This window comes from Oncorhynchus nerka, linkage group LG4, assembly GCF_034236695.1.
Source record: "Oncorhynchus nerka isolate Pitt River linkage group LG4, Oner_Uvic_2.0, whole genome shotgun sequence".
In the NCBI taxonomy this organism is placed as follows: Eukaryota; Metazoa; Chordata; class Actinopteri; order Salmoniformes; family Salmonidae; genus Oncorhynchus; species Oncorhynchus nerka.
In genome coordinates, this window is record NC_088399.1 from 40802014 (window position 1) to 40814933 (window position 12920).

Sequence of the window (12920 nt, forward strand, 5' to 3'; positions counted from 1 at the left end):
GGATGGCCACTACTGTCCCCTAGCTCCAAATATGAGATGTAATGATATGACAATCTATTCCAGTCAGTAGTGATTGAGAGCCCCCATGGAAATAGTCTACCATGGTATTTACTGTACATTATCAACATTGATGTTGTTTTAATCAATAGAAGCCCAAAAAAAACTGGAAAAGTTTTCAATTGTTAAATTAAGCTATTGACTTTTTCATTAGCTTTGAAGGGTTTTGTAAATCGATTATGTTGATAAATAAATGCCACAATAATAGTAGAAAATTTTGTTTTTTTTACGTACCAGTGGCTTAAACAAAAAAGAGAAAGAAATGAGAAAATTGATCAAATAGGTTGGGGATGAATTCATTGATTACAGATGGATAAGACAAAGGTGATAACAGAATGACATATTAGGACAAAGAAGCAAGAGACAGAGCTAAATAGAGGAAATAATCTCTCCCTACAGGAGAGCAAGAGGTTCTTCTAGGGCAAAGAAACGGTTTGCTTGAGGAACCGCTCACATTGAGAAAAAAAAATTATATCGGCTTTCTTTCCACCACATTCCATCAGGCCAGTTAAAATGCATTTAGAATTAGTACTCTCAAAGCAAAAGAGATGTTTGTTCACATAGCCACAAAACCCAAAATGTTACTTTCACACCAGATGAATAAAACGGTCACACAGAGAGCGCTAGCTAGTAGCTACATCCACTAGCTGGGGTTAACCCTAAAGACCACTCTGCACACCAAGTTCTCACAACACAACCCACACCTGTCTCTCTACTATGTACTTACAGCTGAGCCAGTGGACTGTCACGGACCAAAGGTACAGAAAACAAGTCCACTACAGCCCCTTAAACTGGGGGGGAGAGAGCACTGTACATCAGTGCTAGCAACGTGACTAGCAGTACTTTGGCTTCCTTGGAACAAAATGCCACGTTACAATTTGAAGTGCTGCAATATTTGGAGCTTTATTTTAGGCTGAATCAAGAAAAGAGGAGGCTTTGAAAGGTTTTTGAGAACCACTAAGTAGAACAGTCCAGGGTTGCCATGACCACTAATTGTGTGTGGATACCTAGGGTGCCTTCGTAAATTAACTCTGGGCCGTTTGTAAATTCAGAGCGTTTTGCTCTCGGAGCGTTCAGGGTGCATACTGGAGACACTGGCCCGAGGAGTAAGGTTGATCAGAGCGTTCTGACCTCACAACAGCAGTCAAGCACCGAAGCTAACTAGCGAACATTGGCTAGATTGCTAGCTACTTTTAGACACACAGAGAGAGATCACTCTAACCATTTTACTCACCATAGCAGAGCTTGTTAGACTGTTTTCATGTAATTATTATTATTATTATTATTAAAAAAAAAATGTAAGTCAGTTAAGAACAAGTCCGTTAAGAACAAATTCTTATTTACAATGACGGCCTACCGGGGAATAGTGGGTTAACTGCCTGGTTCAGGGGCGATTACTGGCCCAACGCTCTAACCACTAGGCTATCTGCCGCCCCTAGAGGGTTATTCCTTGTAACGGTGTTACTGGCAACAATTTAATAAAGTTTTTAGTCAATGTTTACTGGCACCTGTCCTAACAGACACGTTGTTCGTAAATTCATTAACTATTCTGTACTCTAGCACTCTCAAACCAGAGAGCTCTGAACTTAAAGTAGATTCCCAGATTGAATTTACGAACGCACCCTAATTCTGGTCTTAACGTTGACAATAGATTGCCAGCATCACAGTATGTCATGTTGATACACGAGTTAAGTGATTTGGAGTATAGAAAAGGACACTTCCTTACCTGGAGTGTGTGAGAGTGCTAGGATGCTGAACGGGACCGGAACAGTCAAAGACTCTCCTGTATCCAGGCCAAGGAGGTCTTCAGATTGCTCTACTTGTACAGTAAGTAGCAAGGCGTGGGGAAAACAGACACACTAATGAACACTTCAGAGGTACACAAAGTACGGCATGTCCATCTCCGTCTGATTAGAAGAAGATATGAAGGAGCATGGAGAGCTCAAGGCAAAGAGACAGTGTTGACTTGGAAAGTTATTCAGTGAAGAACATCCCATTAAATGGCTAGCTAGGGATTTGAGCATACAGAGTTAATGAAAGCTTTCAGATTGAACGCCAATACATTTCTGAGGGCCATTGATGAGGTCACAGAGAGGACCATTCACTCAGCAGGAATATAGAAGCACTTATCAAATTCTACTGTCCTCCAAGAGCTGCTGAATTTTCTCTTCAGTTTGCTCCTCATTTCATGAGAGTTGGGTAGCAACAGAGTTCTTTTCCCTTATGGCCATAGAATGACATAGAACAGTGTTTTATAGGATTTCTATGGGTATGTCACCGTAGCGGTTTAATGGAGGATAGAGGAAGTGATTGCGATAGGAAGAACAAAGGAGCTATGGGAATATCTGAGAGATATACAGTAGGGAGATGAGTGATGGAGATGAGAAGGGTCTCACCAGCAGGTTGAGGGGCTGTTTCCCCAGGGGAGGAGACCTCCAGCAGGCCAGGTATCAGGTCCTCTATGGGGGCCGTCTCCACCTCTGCAGACACGTCTAACAGCGAAAAAGACAAAGTAACTTCTACTGCAGCTTTATCTGGTTGGAAATACTATTACAGCAGAGGATATATTACAAATTAGGTATAATAATGTACTTTTAGCTCCCATCTCTTAGAATTATGAACACATTATTTCACACACGCGCGCACAGCCTTACCATCAGCCTGTTCGTCAACCAAGTCTTTGTTATTCAGATGCTCCGCACTGAGATTGGAGAAGTCATCATCACCAAAAGGGTTCCAGGCGGGGTGACTGAGGGAGCCGATGGGAGGGCCAGGGGCAGAGGCAGGGGAAGGGGAAAAGGCAGCAAAGTTGCCATCCTGGGCTGGTTCACACATACTCTGCTGAAGGGACTGGGTAGAATTGGGTGGAATTGTACCAACAGATCTGGAAAAACACAAAAAAAGGCCGGAACAGGTCATCTTGTTGTTACACATTCAAAAATAAATAGATTTAATTAAGGCTGATATTTCAGGTGATGATGTCATTTCTCCATATCTTACATTAACTGGTTGAGGCCATCTTCTGCTGTGGCCTCTTGCAGTGGCTGGGTGGAGTCACTTCCAGGTAGCCCACCGACCGAATTCTGGGTAAAGTCACTCGGGGTGTGCTCTGCAGCCTTTGGAGAGTGGGGCGGAGTCTTGGACAGAGCAGGAAGAGAAGTCTGGAGTGACAGAGAGAGAGAGAAGAAGAAACAGATCATCTAAACAACACAAATAGTGGGAAGAAGAGGATACTCCTTTTAAAGAACTAAACCCAATAACACTCACTAATGAATAACTGTCAATGCCAAATACATACAACACAAAAGAAAATGAGGCGAACAAAGTAAAATAATAACAATTAAAGTGAACATAATGGACTGGCAAAAAGGTCAAACAGAAGTCTATCACACCAAAATGAGGATAATTCAAACATTCGCAAGGATCACAATGGATTTCGCAGGGGGTTTTAAGGAACTAAGAGAACAACACTCAAATGAGCAAAACCGAAAAGACAGGAAAACGATGAAGGCTGATGGCATTGCCATGACGATGGATGGCTGGGTGAAACAACGGATGGCCTGATGTCACTTTCAAGCAAGCTTGGAGTGTGTCTGACAGCTCAGGGAGCAGACTCGTTGCAGGCTGCAGGTATGTTACCGTCTCTGTCTCAGCTGTGTTCTGACTGGTTTTAGCAGGGATGGACTGAGCCTGGACAGGTGGCTGCTGGGCCACTGGTTGTAGAGGAACAGGTTGTAGAGGAACTGGTTGCTGCTGAGCTGTAGGCTGCTGTGCAGCCGGAGGTTGGACTGGAGTGGGCTGAGCGGTTGGCTGCTGCTGGGTCTGGCTCTGGCCGGCCTGCTTACGACGTGCTGGGGCTTTGGGTGGGGCTGGGCTAGATGGGACCTGGGCCTTCTGGGAGGTGGGACTGGCCAGCGAGGGAGGAACGGCCTGTAGTGGGGCGCTCGGGGCCTCCGTCTTGGCCTGCACAGGTGGGACTCCTCCCCCTGCTGCGGTGACTGCTGCCGCGATTGGCTGCTGCTGCAGTTGCCCTGGCTACCACACAAAGACGGACGACAGCACACAGCGTCAACAAACCATGACAATGAAGACAAAGCTGCTTTACACACAGACAACACAGCGTGCCACTAAGAATACATGTGGCTGTTATCGTGGGTTCAGAACGATACATATAATACCGGAGAACTGCCTTCCCTACCTAAAAACTAAGGACACCATACGCCATTGCTTTTGCCTTTGTTATAAAATCGGAGACTGTAAAACATGTCATCTCATGAAAATGTAAAAGGGAACCATTGTGTGGTACGGTCTTTGGTCCATTTTCCTCTTTAATGCTCACTTCTTCTCTGTTTGGTCAACAGTTTGGTCAACAGCACTTGACTCTCCTTTCCTAAGCTTGTTCCATGACACAGTCTATACAAAGGGCGACTGAACAATAACCCAACCCTGAGCAGCAACTCACCTTACAGATGGTATAAGTGTCCTGAATTCACTAAGCAACAAAATCCTACACATTTTCTACATTTCTTTGAAATACATTTTTCCTGACCCATTAGAGTGTAAAGAGGAACATTTTCATTCAAATGGATTTTTAGCAATTATATTAACACATGTGTAAAAACAAAACAACAAATAAAACTCTGTGGTTTGTACTGTAATTCTTTAAAAACTTCCAGATCCTCAGAGCACTATGGAGGAAACTCACGTCATCCACCACCAACATGGAAGCACCCACCTGGTGATGGCAGTTATTTTTGGACCAGAAAGCTTACAACTATCACAATGCAAATTAGAAATCTTCAGTATCTGTGGTCGCTTCTCAGAGCAGGAATGCTGATTTGAGACCAGTTTTTCCTTTTCAATAACAATAAATAAGATTACGTCATGGACAGGGGGGACCTGATCCTAGATAAGCACTCATTCTGAAACATTGTATCCCTGAGAATAGTCAACATCCACTTTCTGCCAACGCTGCTAAGAGTGGGATCGACCAGACCCAACACTGCTTGACTTCAGAGACAAGCCAGCAGTGGGATGCAGGGTGGTATGGCTGTGGGCTTGGGTGGCTGCCTGACTTTACCTGCTTCTGCTGAGCAACAGCTTGGGGCTTTCCACCCAGCTGAAATGTGGCCTGACTAGGAGGGTTCTGTGAACGGCCGGTCACTGGCTGAGGCGGAGCTGTGATCTGTGCCTTCTGTGATTGGAGGGCTGCCGCTTGCTGGGCAAGGTTTAAGTTGATTCCTGCAAGGAGTACAGAATCTGGTTACTATACAAGCCATGAAACAATTAAAATATATTTTTCATGCTATATACATACATAAAATGTCATGGTCACACATTACATTAAAGGACAGAAATATAAAATGCATTTCCATTGGTTTATTTAATGGTACACAGACAAGACAACAGTTAGGACAAAAGACTAAAGACTAGACTAAACACCCACCCATCCCCACAGGACCCCGTTTACTGCAGATATTATAGCAGTCATCTTATTTGTTCAATAACAGTAGTCCACAGCTCAACCTTTGTCTCTTTAGCACCAAGCACATGGGACAGAGAAAGTGCCATGTAAGCAATTTCCAAAGCACCCCCATTGATACCATGGCAGAGAGGGAGGCACTTGCCAATGTAACGCAACCATCTTTTTGGCTGCCATATACGCTTCCCGCAAACCATAAGGTTCATGGAAGAGTTGTCATTGAGAAGAAGTGTAATTGGTGAAAGGGATTTTTTTTTTCTCGCAACAATGACGGTTCATGTCCTATAGGATTTATAGGGAATTAGCTTAGCCTATGTCCCATCTGCATAATGCTGCTGCCATGGTAATGTGGTCTAATAGATACGGAAATTAATTGGCTGCTAAGTGTTATTTTGTTTGTTAACCGCATTACCTCCCTGTTGAGAAATACAGTAACATAATTAGACAATGAAGGTGCCACAAGCAGTGAGTGGCTTGGCTCTGCTTGGTTAAATAATAGAGTGAAGGTAATTCCCCATCAAAATGCAAACAAGTACACAACTCTCCAGTGTCCTGTCGATCACTGGCTGAAAAGCAGCACAAAAACAAAGTGACGTCATTCTGCTCAAGAGCAGTCAGTCTGGTTAGAGGCGGGAAAAATAATCAGAGCACGGCAACTCTCTGGCAAGACCTCATTAGATGAGACTGTTGAGAGACAGACTAAACAGACCAGCCAAGTGTTCTCTCCATTGGTTTCTAATGAGAGCCCAATCATTTTTTTAGTCAAATATAACTTGGATCTAATTTGAGAAATAATTCAACCAAATTTGGCAGAATGTTCTGAGCAGTTTGAGCCTTAAGAGAATATTTTTGATTTATCAAAACTGGGGGGGAAACAAGTATGTTTCAGGTCAGTTCAGGTACAGCTCTGTGAGCTACCTAGCTTCTTCTGGTACATGCCCACTTATGCAGACATGTATTTATCGTGGCTAATACTCAATGTCCTCCATCTACTTCAATTCTGTCCAACTTAGCATGCTACCATTAGGGTAGAGCAGGGTTCTGAGCAAAAACAAACAGGGTGAGGAGGATTTGTTTTGTAATACAAACATCAACATGAAGATATTTGTAAATATGTATGCATTAATATACAGTATTATAGGTCCCTAGTTGTATTGTTTGTATAAGTAGTTATATCTGTAGTTTTTATTTGTTTTAGGCCTAGTAGTTGTTTAACTTTATGCTGTTTATGGAACATTTACATTATTATTTTATTGTTATTATACAGTAGCTGCCATATTATTCTTGTTACCAAGTATTTGTTTTTTTCTTCATTTGGACACTATTGAAAACAAGATGGTGCATCTGAAGAGATTTCTTCCTGCAAAATAAATAGAGGTACATGTGATCGTATGCTGATGTAAGGAAGGTTTTTAATTATTATTTTTTTGTCAAATAATGTATCCGTTTGGGCTTCTTGCAGTCAATTTGCAGTCTACAAATGATTAGTAAGTAAGTTCCGGCCTGGGGTAGAGAATCTAACTCAGTCGCTTCTGTGTACGTATCGAGTACCTAACATGCCTCCAAATAAACCAATGTTAGCCTAGTTGCAGTACAACAGCAGAGTGGCCGGTTGGTACATACCTAGAGGAAGGGCAGGGAGATTGGCCCGTTTGCGAGGGGTGAGGGCAGCCGGTTGAATTGGCAGGATGCCAGTGCTGGGCTGGGCATGGCCAGCTTTGGGCCTCTGCCGTGGCGTGATGGAGGTCTCAGTGGTGAGGACTGGATCTGTCAACCTGGGGGACAAAGGTAAGAGTTGGTGGTCAACTTGTCAATGGTACGAAATTACCTCATGAATGATATCAAAACAGAACAGAGAACACACAACTGACAAAAAATAAGGATACTAGCCTCAATACTGGCGTGTATAACCAGAAGATTACTCAGGCAGCGCCCCTGTATGACAAACACCAGCACACAGACTTACCTGGCCTTACTCTGTGTCTGGCTCTGGCTCTTCTTCGCTGCAGCTGCCTCACTGGCTTTGATTGGCTCAGGGAGTTGAGCAGGAATTGGAGAGTTCTATATGGGGGTAGATTAGAGATGAAAGTATTGTACATTTATATTTAGGAGGGAATGGAACCACATGACAACAGACGACAAGCACATTCAATAGCATCAGGGCATGGACTGAATAGACCATTGGTAGGTCTGGCTCAGAGCCCATTAGAGACCAATCCACAGACTATTCCCCAAACGGAGAGAGAGACAGACATACAGACTAGAAAAGGTCACCCCCCTACAGATGTCACCCTGACCACAGAGCAGAGAGAGACTGACCTTCACATTCTGAACAGGGCAGTCCCGACGAGCCAATTTAAAAGCAAAGTAGGACACCTGGTAGATGTCAGGCCTTTTGTCAGGGTCGGGCTCCAGCATGTACCCTGACAAACACCAACAGAGTGAGGAGGAGAGGTGGAAATGTGAGAGAAAAAGTGAGCCCATTTGAACCACACCAGAAGAGAGAAAAGCGACACACTGACTATCCCACAACCTATAGATTACGCATGGTTAGATAAGGAGGTAACATGTAGCACAGGGCTCATAAAATACGTAATGACGTTGTAGAATCTACACTAATTTCCATAGCAGATACAGTGAGTGGTGGAATACTGACGGATGAGGCAGTGCAGGTTGTAGGAGTAGCGGGAATTGTCAGGAATGGTGAAGCTGGCATCACAGATGGCCACCTGACTCTCCCCGAAGGGTAGAGTGAAGTAGCACAGCTTATACAGCAAACAGCCCATCGCCTGGAGAGAACACACACACAATAATAAAGTTACATACCATTTCGAGCCAACACCCAAATGCCTCGAGAAGCCTGAAGGGAAAAGGATTCTCCACACAAATATGGCTCTTCTAACTTCCTACTGTACTAATAACTAAACCAAATATTAGCTTGACGTTTTCATTTAGTTTCATGAGCATTCTGTGAAAGATACGCTACAACGTGGACTGTAAAAAAAGCCCCATACAAATCAGAAGCTGGCACTGATACCATGACTAAAGCCTAGATCTAAAAAAAACAACGTCCACTCACCCATATGTCAGCTTTAGTAGTGATAATCTTGCTATTGTAGAGGTTTACCATCTCAGGGGCACGATATGACAGAGTGGTATACCTGAGAGAGAATAGGAAAAGGCCACAAGGAGGATAAAAAACACCATGATGCTTATTGAACTAACACAGGGCTAACCTCTGACGAGGCTCGGCTGAACTGTATTCTTCTACAGCTGTAAAAAATAAATAATAATAATAATAATAAGTTCAAAGGAAACAAAACGGCAGCATATTGTATATATTAAGCTACGCAAGTTCACAAACTTTTTTATTTCATCATCGACTATTGGCACTCCTTCGATCTGTGGGTTCTGGAACTTATTGGTAGCGCTGCCAAAGTCACACAGCACATAGTGGCCTTTATCATGTAACAGGATGTTCTCCACCTGCAGAGATACAAAAGAGAAGCAAAGCCAGAGAAGGATCAAATATGAGTCACATAATGTGAATTGGATGAAAGTGTCTGCTGAACGGTATACAGTGCATTTGGAAAGTATTCAGACCCCTTGACTTTTCCACATTTTATTACGATACAGCCTTATTCTAAAATGGATTAAATCGTTTTTTTCCCCTCATCAATATACACACAATACCCCATACATTTTTGCAAATGTATGAAATAAAAAAATATCACATATACATAAGTATTCAGAAGAAGTTTGGAACCACCAAGACTCTTCCTAGAGCTGGCCGCCCGACCAAATTGAGCAATCGAGGGAGAAGGGCCTTGGTCAGGGAGGTGACCAAGAACCCGGTGGTCACGCTGACAGAGCTCTAGAATTCCTCTGTGGAGATGGGAGAATCTTCCAGAAAGACAGCCATCTCTGTAGCACTCCACCAATCAGGCCTTTATGGTAGAGTGGTTAGACGGAAGCCGTTCCTCAGTAAAGAGGCAGATGACAGCATGCTTGGAGTTTGCCAAAATGCAAACAAGATTCTCTGGTCTGATGAAACCAAGATTGAACTCTGGCCTGAATGCCAAGCATCACGTCTGGAGGACACCTGGCACCATCCCTACAGTGAAGCATGGTGGTGGCAGCATCACGCTGTGGGGATGTTTATCAGAGGCAGGGATTGGGAGACTAATAAGGATCGAGGGAAAGATGAACGGAGCAAAGTACAGAGAGATCCTTGATGAAAACCTGCTCCAGAACCTGCTCCAGAACGCTCAGGACTTCAGACTGGGGTGAATTTACACCTTCCAACAGGACAACGACCCTAAGCACAGAGGCAACACAACGCAGGAGTGGCTTCAGGACAAGTCTCTGAATATCCTTGAGTGGCCCAGCCAGAGCCCGGACTTGAACCCGATCAAACATCTCTGGAGAAACCTTAAAATAGCTGTGCAGCAACGCTCCCCATCCAACCTGACAGAGCTTGAGATGATCTGCAGAGAATAATGGGAGAAACTCCCCAAATACAGGTACCCAAGAAGACTCGATGCTGTAATCGCTGCCAAAGGTGCTTCAACAAAGTACTGCGTAAAGGGTCTGAATTATGTAAATGTGATATTTCCATTTGTATTTTTTTTAAATAAATTATCAAACATTTCTAAAATCCTGTTTTCGCTTTGTCATTATTGGGTATTGTGTGTAGATTGATGGAAAAAACAAACAATTTAATCAATGTTAGAATAAGGCTGTAAGCTAACAAAATGTAAAAGAAAATCAAGGGGTCTGAATACTTTCCCGAAGACACCGTGTGTGTGTGTGTGTGTGTGATATATATAATTTATATGAAAGGAAGACTTAGCCAAGAACGAGATGAGACAGAGGGAGTGGGAGCAGAGTAAGGAGGTGAGAGAAAACACAGGAGAAGGATTCTATTCCTCCGCACCTTGAGGTCCCTGTGGATGATGGGTGTCTTGCCCTGGTGCAGTCGAGACACGGCGTCACATGTGTCACAGAAGATCTGCAGCACCTCTGCCTCTGTGAAGCCTGTCTGTAGACGTTGGTTCATCAGGTTCACCACCTGGCCCCCTGCAGAGATACATCGCTCAGTCTCATTACTGAACACACACACACAAGGTATGGAGCTAGCAAGGTTCCTCAGTACACCCGTCTCGCACTCAGACACTCAGTCTCTTGATCATGTAAAACAGTGGTGCTCAAACTTTTTCAGCGGGGACGCCATTTTTTTCACCACCATTTTCTTTCTAAAAGAGTTTCTCGTGACCAAACCTCACCCCAAATCTAAATGACAGGCATAAAATCGGTAAATTCACATTTTCACATCAATAAATAACCTTCAATTGATTACATTTTCAAGAACCCCTCCCCCATTACTGAATAATCTTCTTCTAAAACTTGTGTATATTGTCCTACAAAATAACATGTATTCTTAATGTTTTTTGGGGGTTACCCCACGGCAGTTCCCCCGCCCGCACTAGTGGTCATGACCCCAACTTTGAATACCACTGATTGAAAATGCCCACTTCGCAATAGGGGCCTTTATAAAAAATGAGGAACACCTTACTAATATTGAGTTGCACCCCCTTTGCCTTCAGAACAGCCTCAATTCAACAGGGCATGGACTCTACAAGGTGTCAAAAGCGTTCTACAGGAATGCTGGCCTATGTTGACTCAAATGCTTCCCACAGTTGTGTCAAGTTGGCTTGATATCCTTTGGGTGGTATACCATTCTTGATACACACGGGAAACAGGTGAACGTGAAAAATCCAGCACGTTGCAGTTCTTGACACACTCAAACCAGTACGCCTGGCACCTACTACCATACCCCGTTCAAAGGCACTTCAATCTTTTGTCTTGCCCATTCTCCCTCTGAATGGCACATGTATACAATCGATGTCTCAATTGTCTCAAGGCTTAAAAATCATTCTTTAACATGTCTCCTCCCCTTAGTCTACACTGATTGAAGTCAATTTAACAAGTGACATCAATAAGGGATCATAGCTTTCACCTGGTCAGTCTGTGCCATGGAACGAGCAGGAGTTCCTATGTTTTCTACACTTTTTGTACATCTACTATGCCTATAACATAAAATCACATCATGGAAAAAAACCTGGTGCAGCGCAGAACACAAATGATATGCAAAGACAAGTACAACAACAAAGTCCCCACACCAGTGGTAGGCCCAGATCACGTGTCAAACTCATTCCATGGAGAGTCGAGTGTCTGAGTTTTCACTCCTGTCTTGTACTTGATTGAGGAATTAAGGCCACTAATTAGTAAAGAACTCCCCTCACCTGGTTGTCTAGGTCTTAATTGAAATAAAAAATTAAAAAACGAAACAAGCAGACACTAGGTTCTCCATGGACTGAGTTCGACACCCGTGGCCTAGATGGAAGTTAGACTAATAGTTAAACAGAGAGCGCCCTCATGTGGAGTGACAGTTGTCTGGCTTTATTCTTGTCTTTCAACTACACTTGATTGAACACAGACCCTTCAGTAAGCACTCACCTTTACAGTAGTCCATGAGGATGAGCACTTCCCACACATCTCCTCCTCCACAAGTGGTGATACTAGAGTCCAGATACCCAACGATGTTCTTATGGCCGACCAGGTCCTTCTGCAAGAGCACATGCACAACCAGATTACATTAACAGACAAAGTGAACATTATCATGCCATTTAAGTTCAAGTTCAACTTGATTGTCCCCAGAAGGGAAATATAACTGATAGACAATGTAGTGCAGAGTTCACGGGCCTTCCCGTGTTTTCATGTAAGCAGAAGAGAATAATAAACAGAACAGCTCCCCTCCAAGCATGCCGTGGGAGTGGGGTAATCTCACAGCTACTCACCATGATCTGGATCTCTCGCTTGCACACCTGCAGGTCGTGCTCATTGTTGACATACATCCTCTTGAGGGCACAGCGGAGTCCTTGGCTGGTTCGTACCAGGAACACGATGGCAAAACCCCCTGTAAGAAAGAGAGTGATTGAGACCGAATTAAGGTTCAGTGTTTGGAGGCAAGCAACCATTGGAAGTCTGAAGTGTTGGCAACACCACTATGTGCTAGGGCTGGCACAATTACAGAAAATAAACTGTCTTAATCATTTTTTAAATCATTTTAAAAAATCATTTTTTTATTTTAAATAACAGCTGATTAAAGACAGTACAGCTGAGCATTGGTGCGGTTGGGTCTGTTTGTGTGGTAACAAAAATGAAACTTTGTTGCTCCTTGCTGAAATAAGCAGGGTGTTGTAGCAAACAAGTCTTCGGTTGCCTAGGCAACACCCCCCTCCCTGCAGCAACAGCAAACATAGAAATAGAATGAATTGAACAGGCATGGAATATCTAGCCCTGGCAATATGACTATTAA

General features: G+C 43.5%; 1 protein-coding gene across 8 annotated transcripts in view; it reads right to left on the reverse strand.

Moving 5' to 3' along the window:
• LOC115124474 (AP2-associated protein kinase 1-like) overlaps window positions 1-12920 on the reverse strand; it is a 31039-nt gene that overhangs the window by 14560 nt on the left and 3559 nt on the right. For 6 of the 8 annotated variants that reach the window (XM_065017522.1, XM_029653929.2, XM_029653936.2 and 3 more), the window contains exons 2-16: window positions 12400-12518; window positions 12059-12167; window positions 10476-10618; window positions 8904-9025; window positions 8619-8700; window positions 8196-8328; window positions 7859-7962; window positions 7506-7600; window positions 7163-7314; window positions 5138-5298; window positions 3697-4092; window positions 3058-3218; window positions 2712-2941; window positions 2454-2549; window positions 1784-1876 (exon numbers count right to left, since the gene is read on the reverse strand). In XM_065017522.1, coding sequence (XP_064873594.1) covers window positions 1784-1876; window positions 2454-2549; window positions 2712-2941; window positions 3058-3218; window positions 3697-4092; window positions 5138-5298; window positions 7163-7314; window positions 7506-7600; window positions 7859-7962; window positions 8196-8328; window positions 8619-8700; window positions 8904-9025; window positions 10476-10618; window positions 12059-12167; window positions 12400-12518 — 2196 coding nt within the window. The remainder of the gene's footprint in view (window positions 1-1783; window positions 1877-2453; window positions 2550-2711; window positions 2942-3057; window positions 3219-3696; window positions 4093-5137; window positions 5299-7162; window positions 7315-7505; window positions 7601-7858; window positions 7963-8195; window positions 8329-8618; window positions 8701-8903; window positions 9026-10475; window positions 10619-12058; window positions 12168-12399; window positions 12519-12920) is intronic. The other 2 variants (XM_029653916.2, XM_029653942.2) reach the window with 2 other exon arrangements.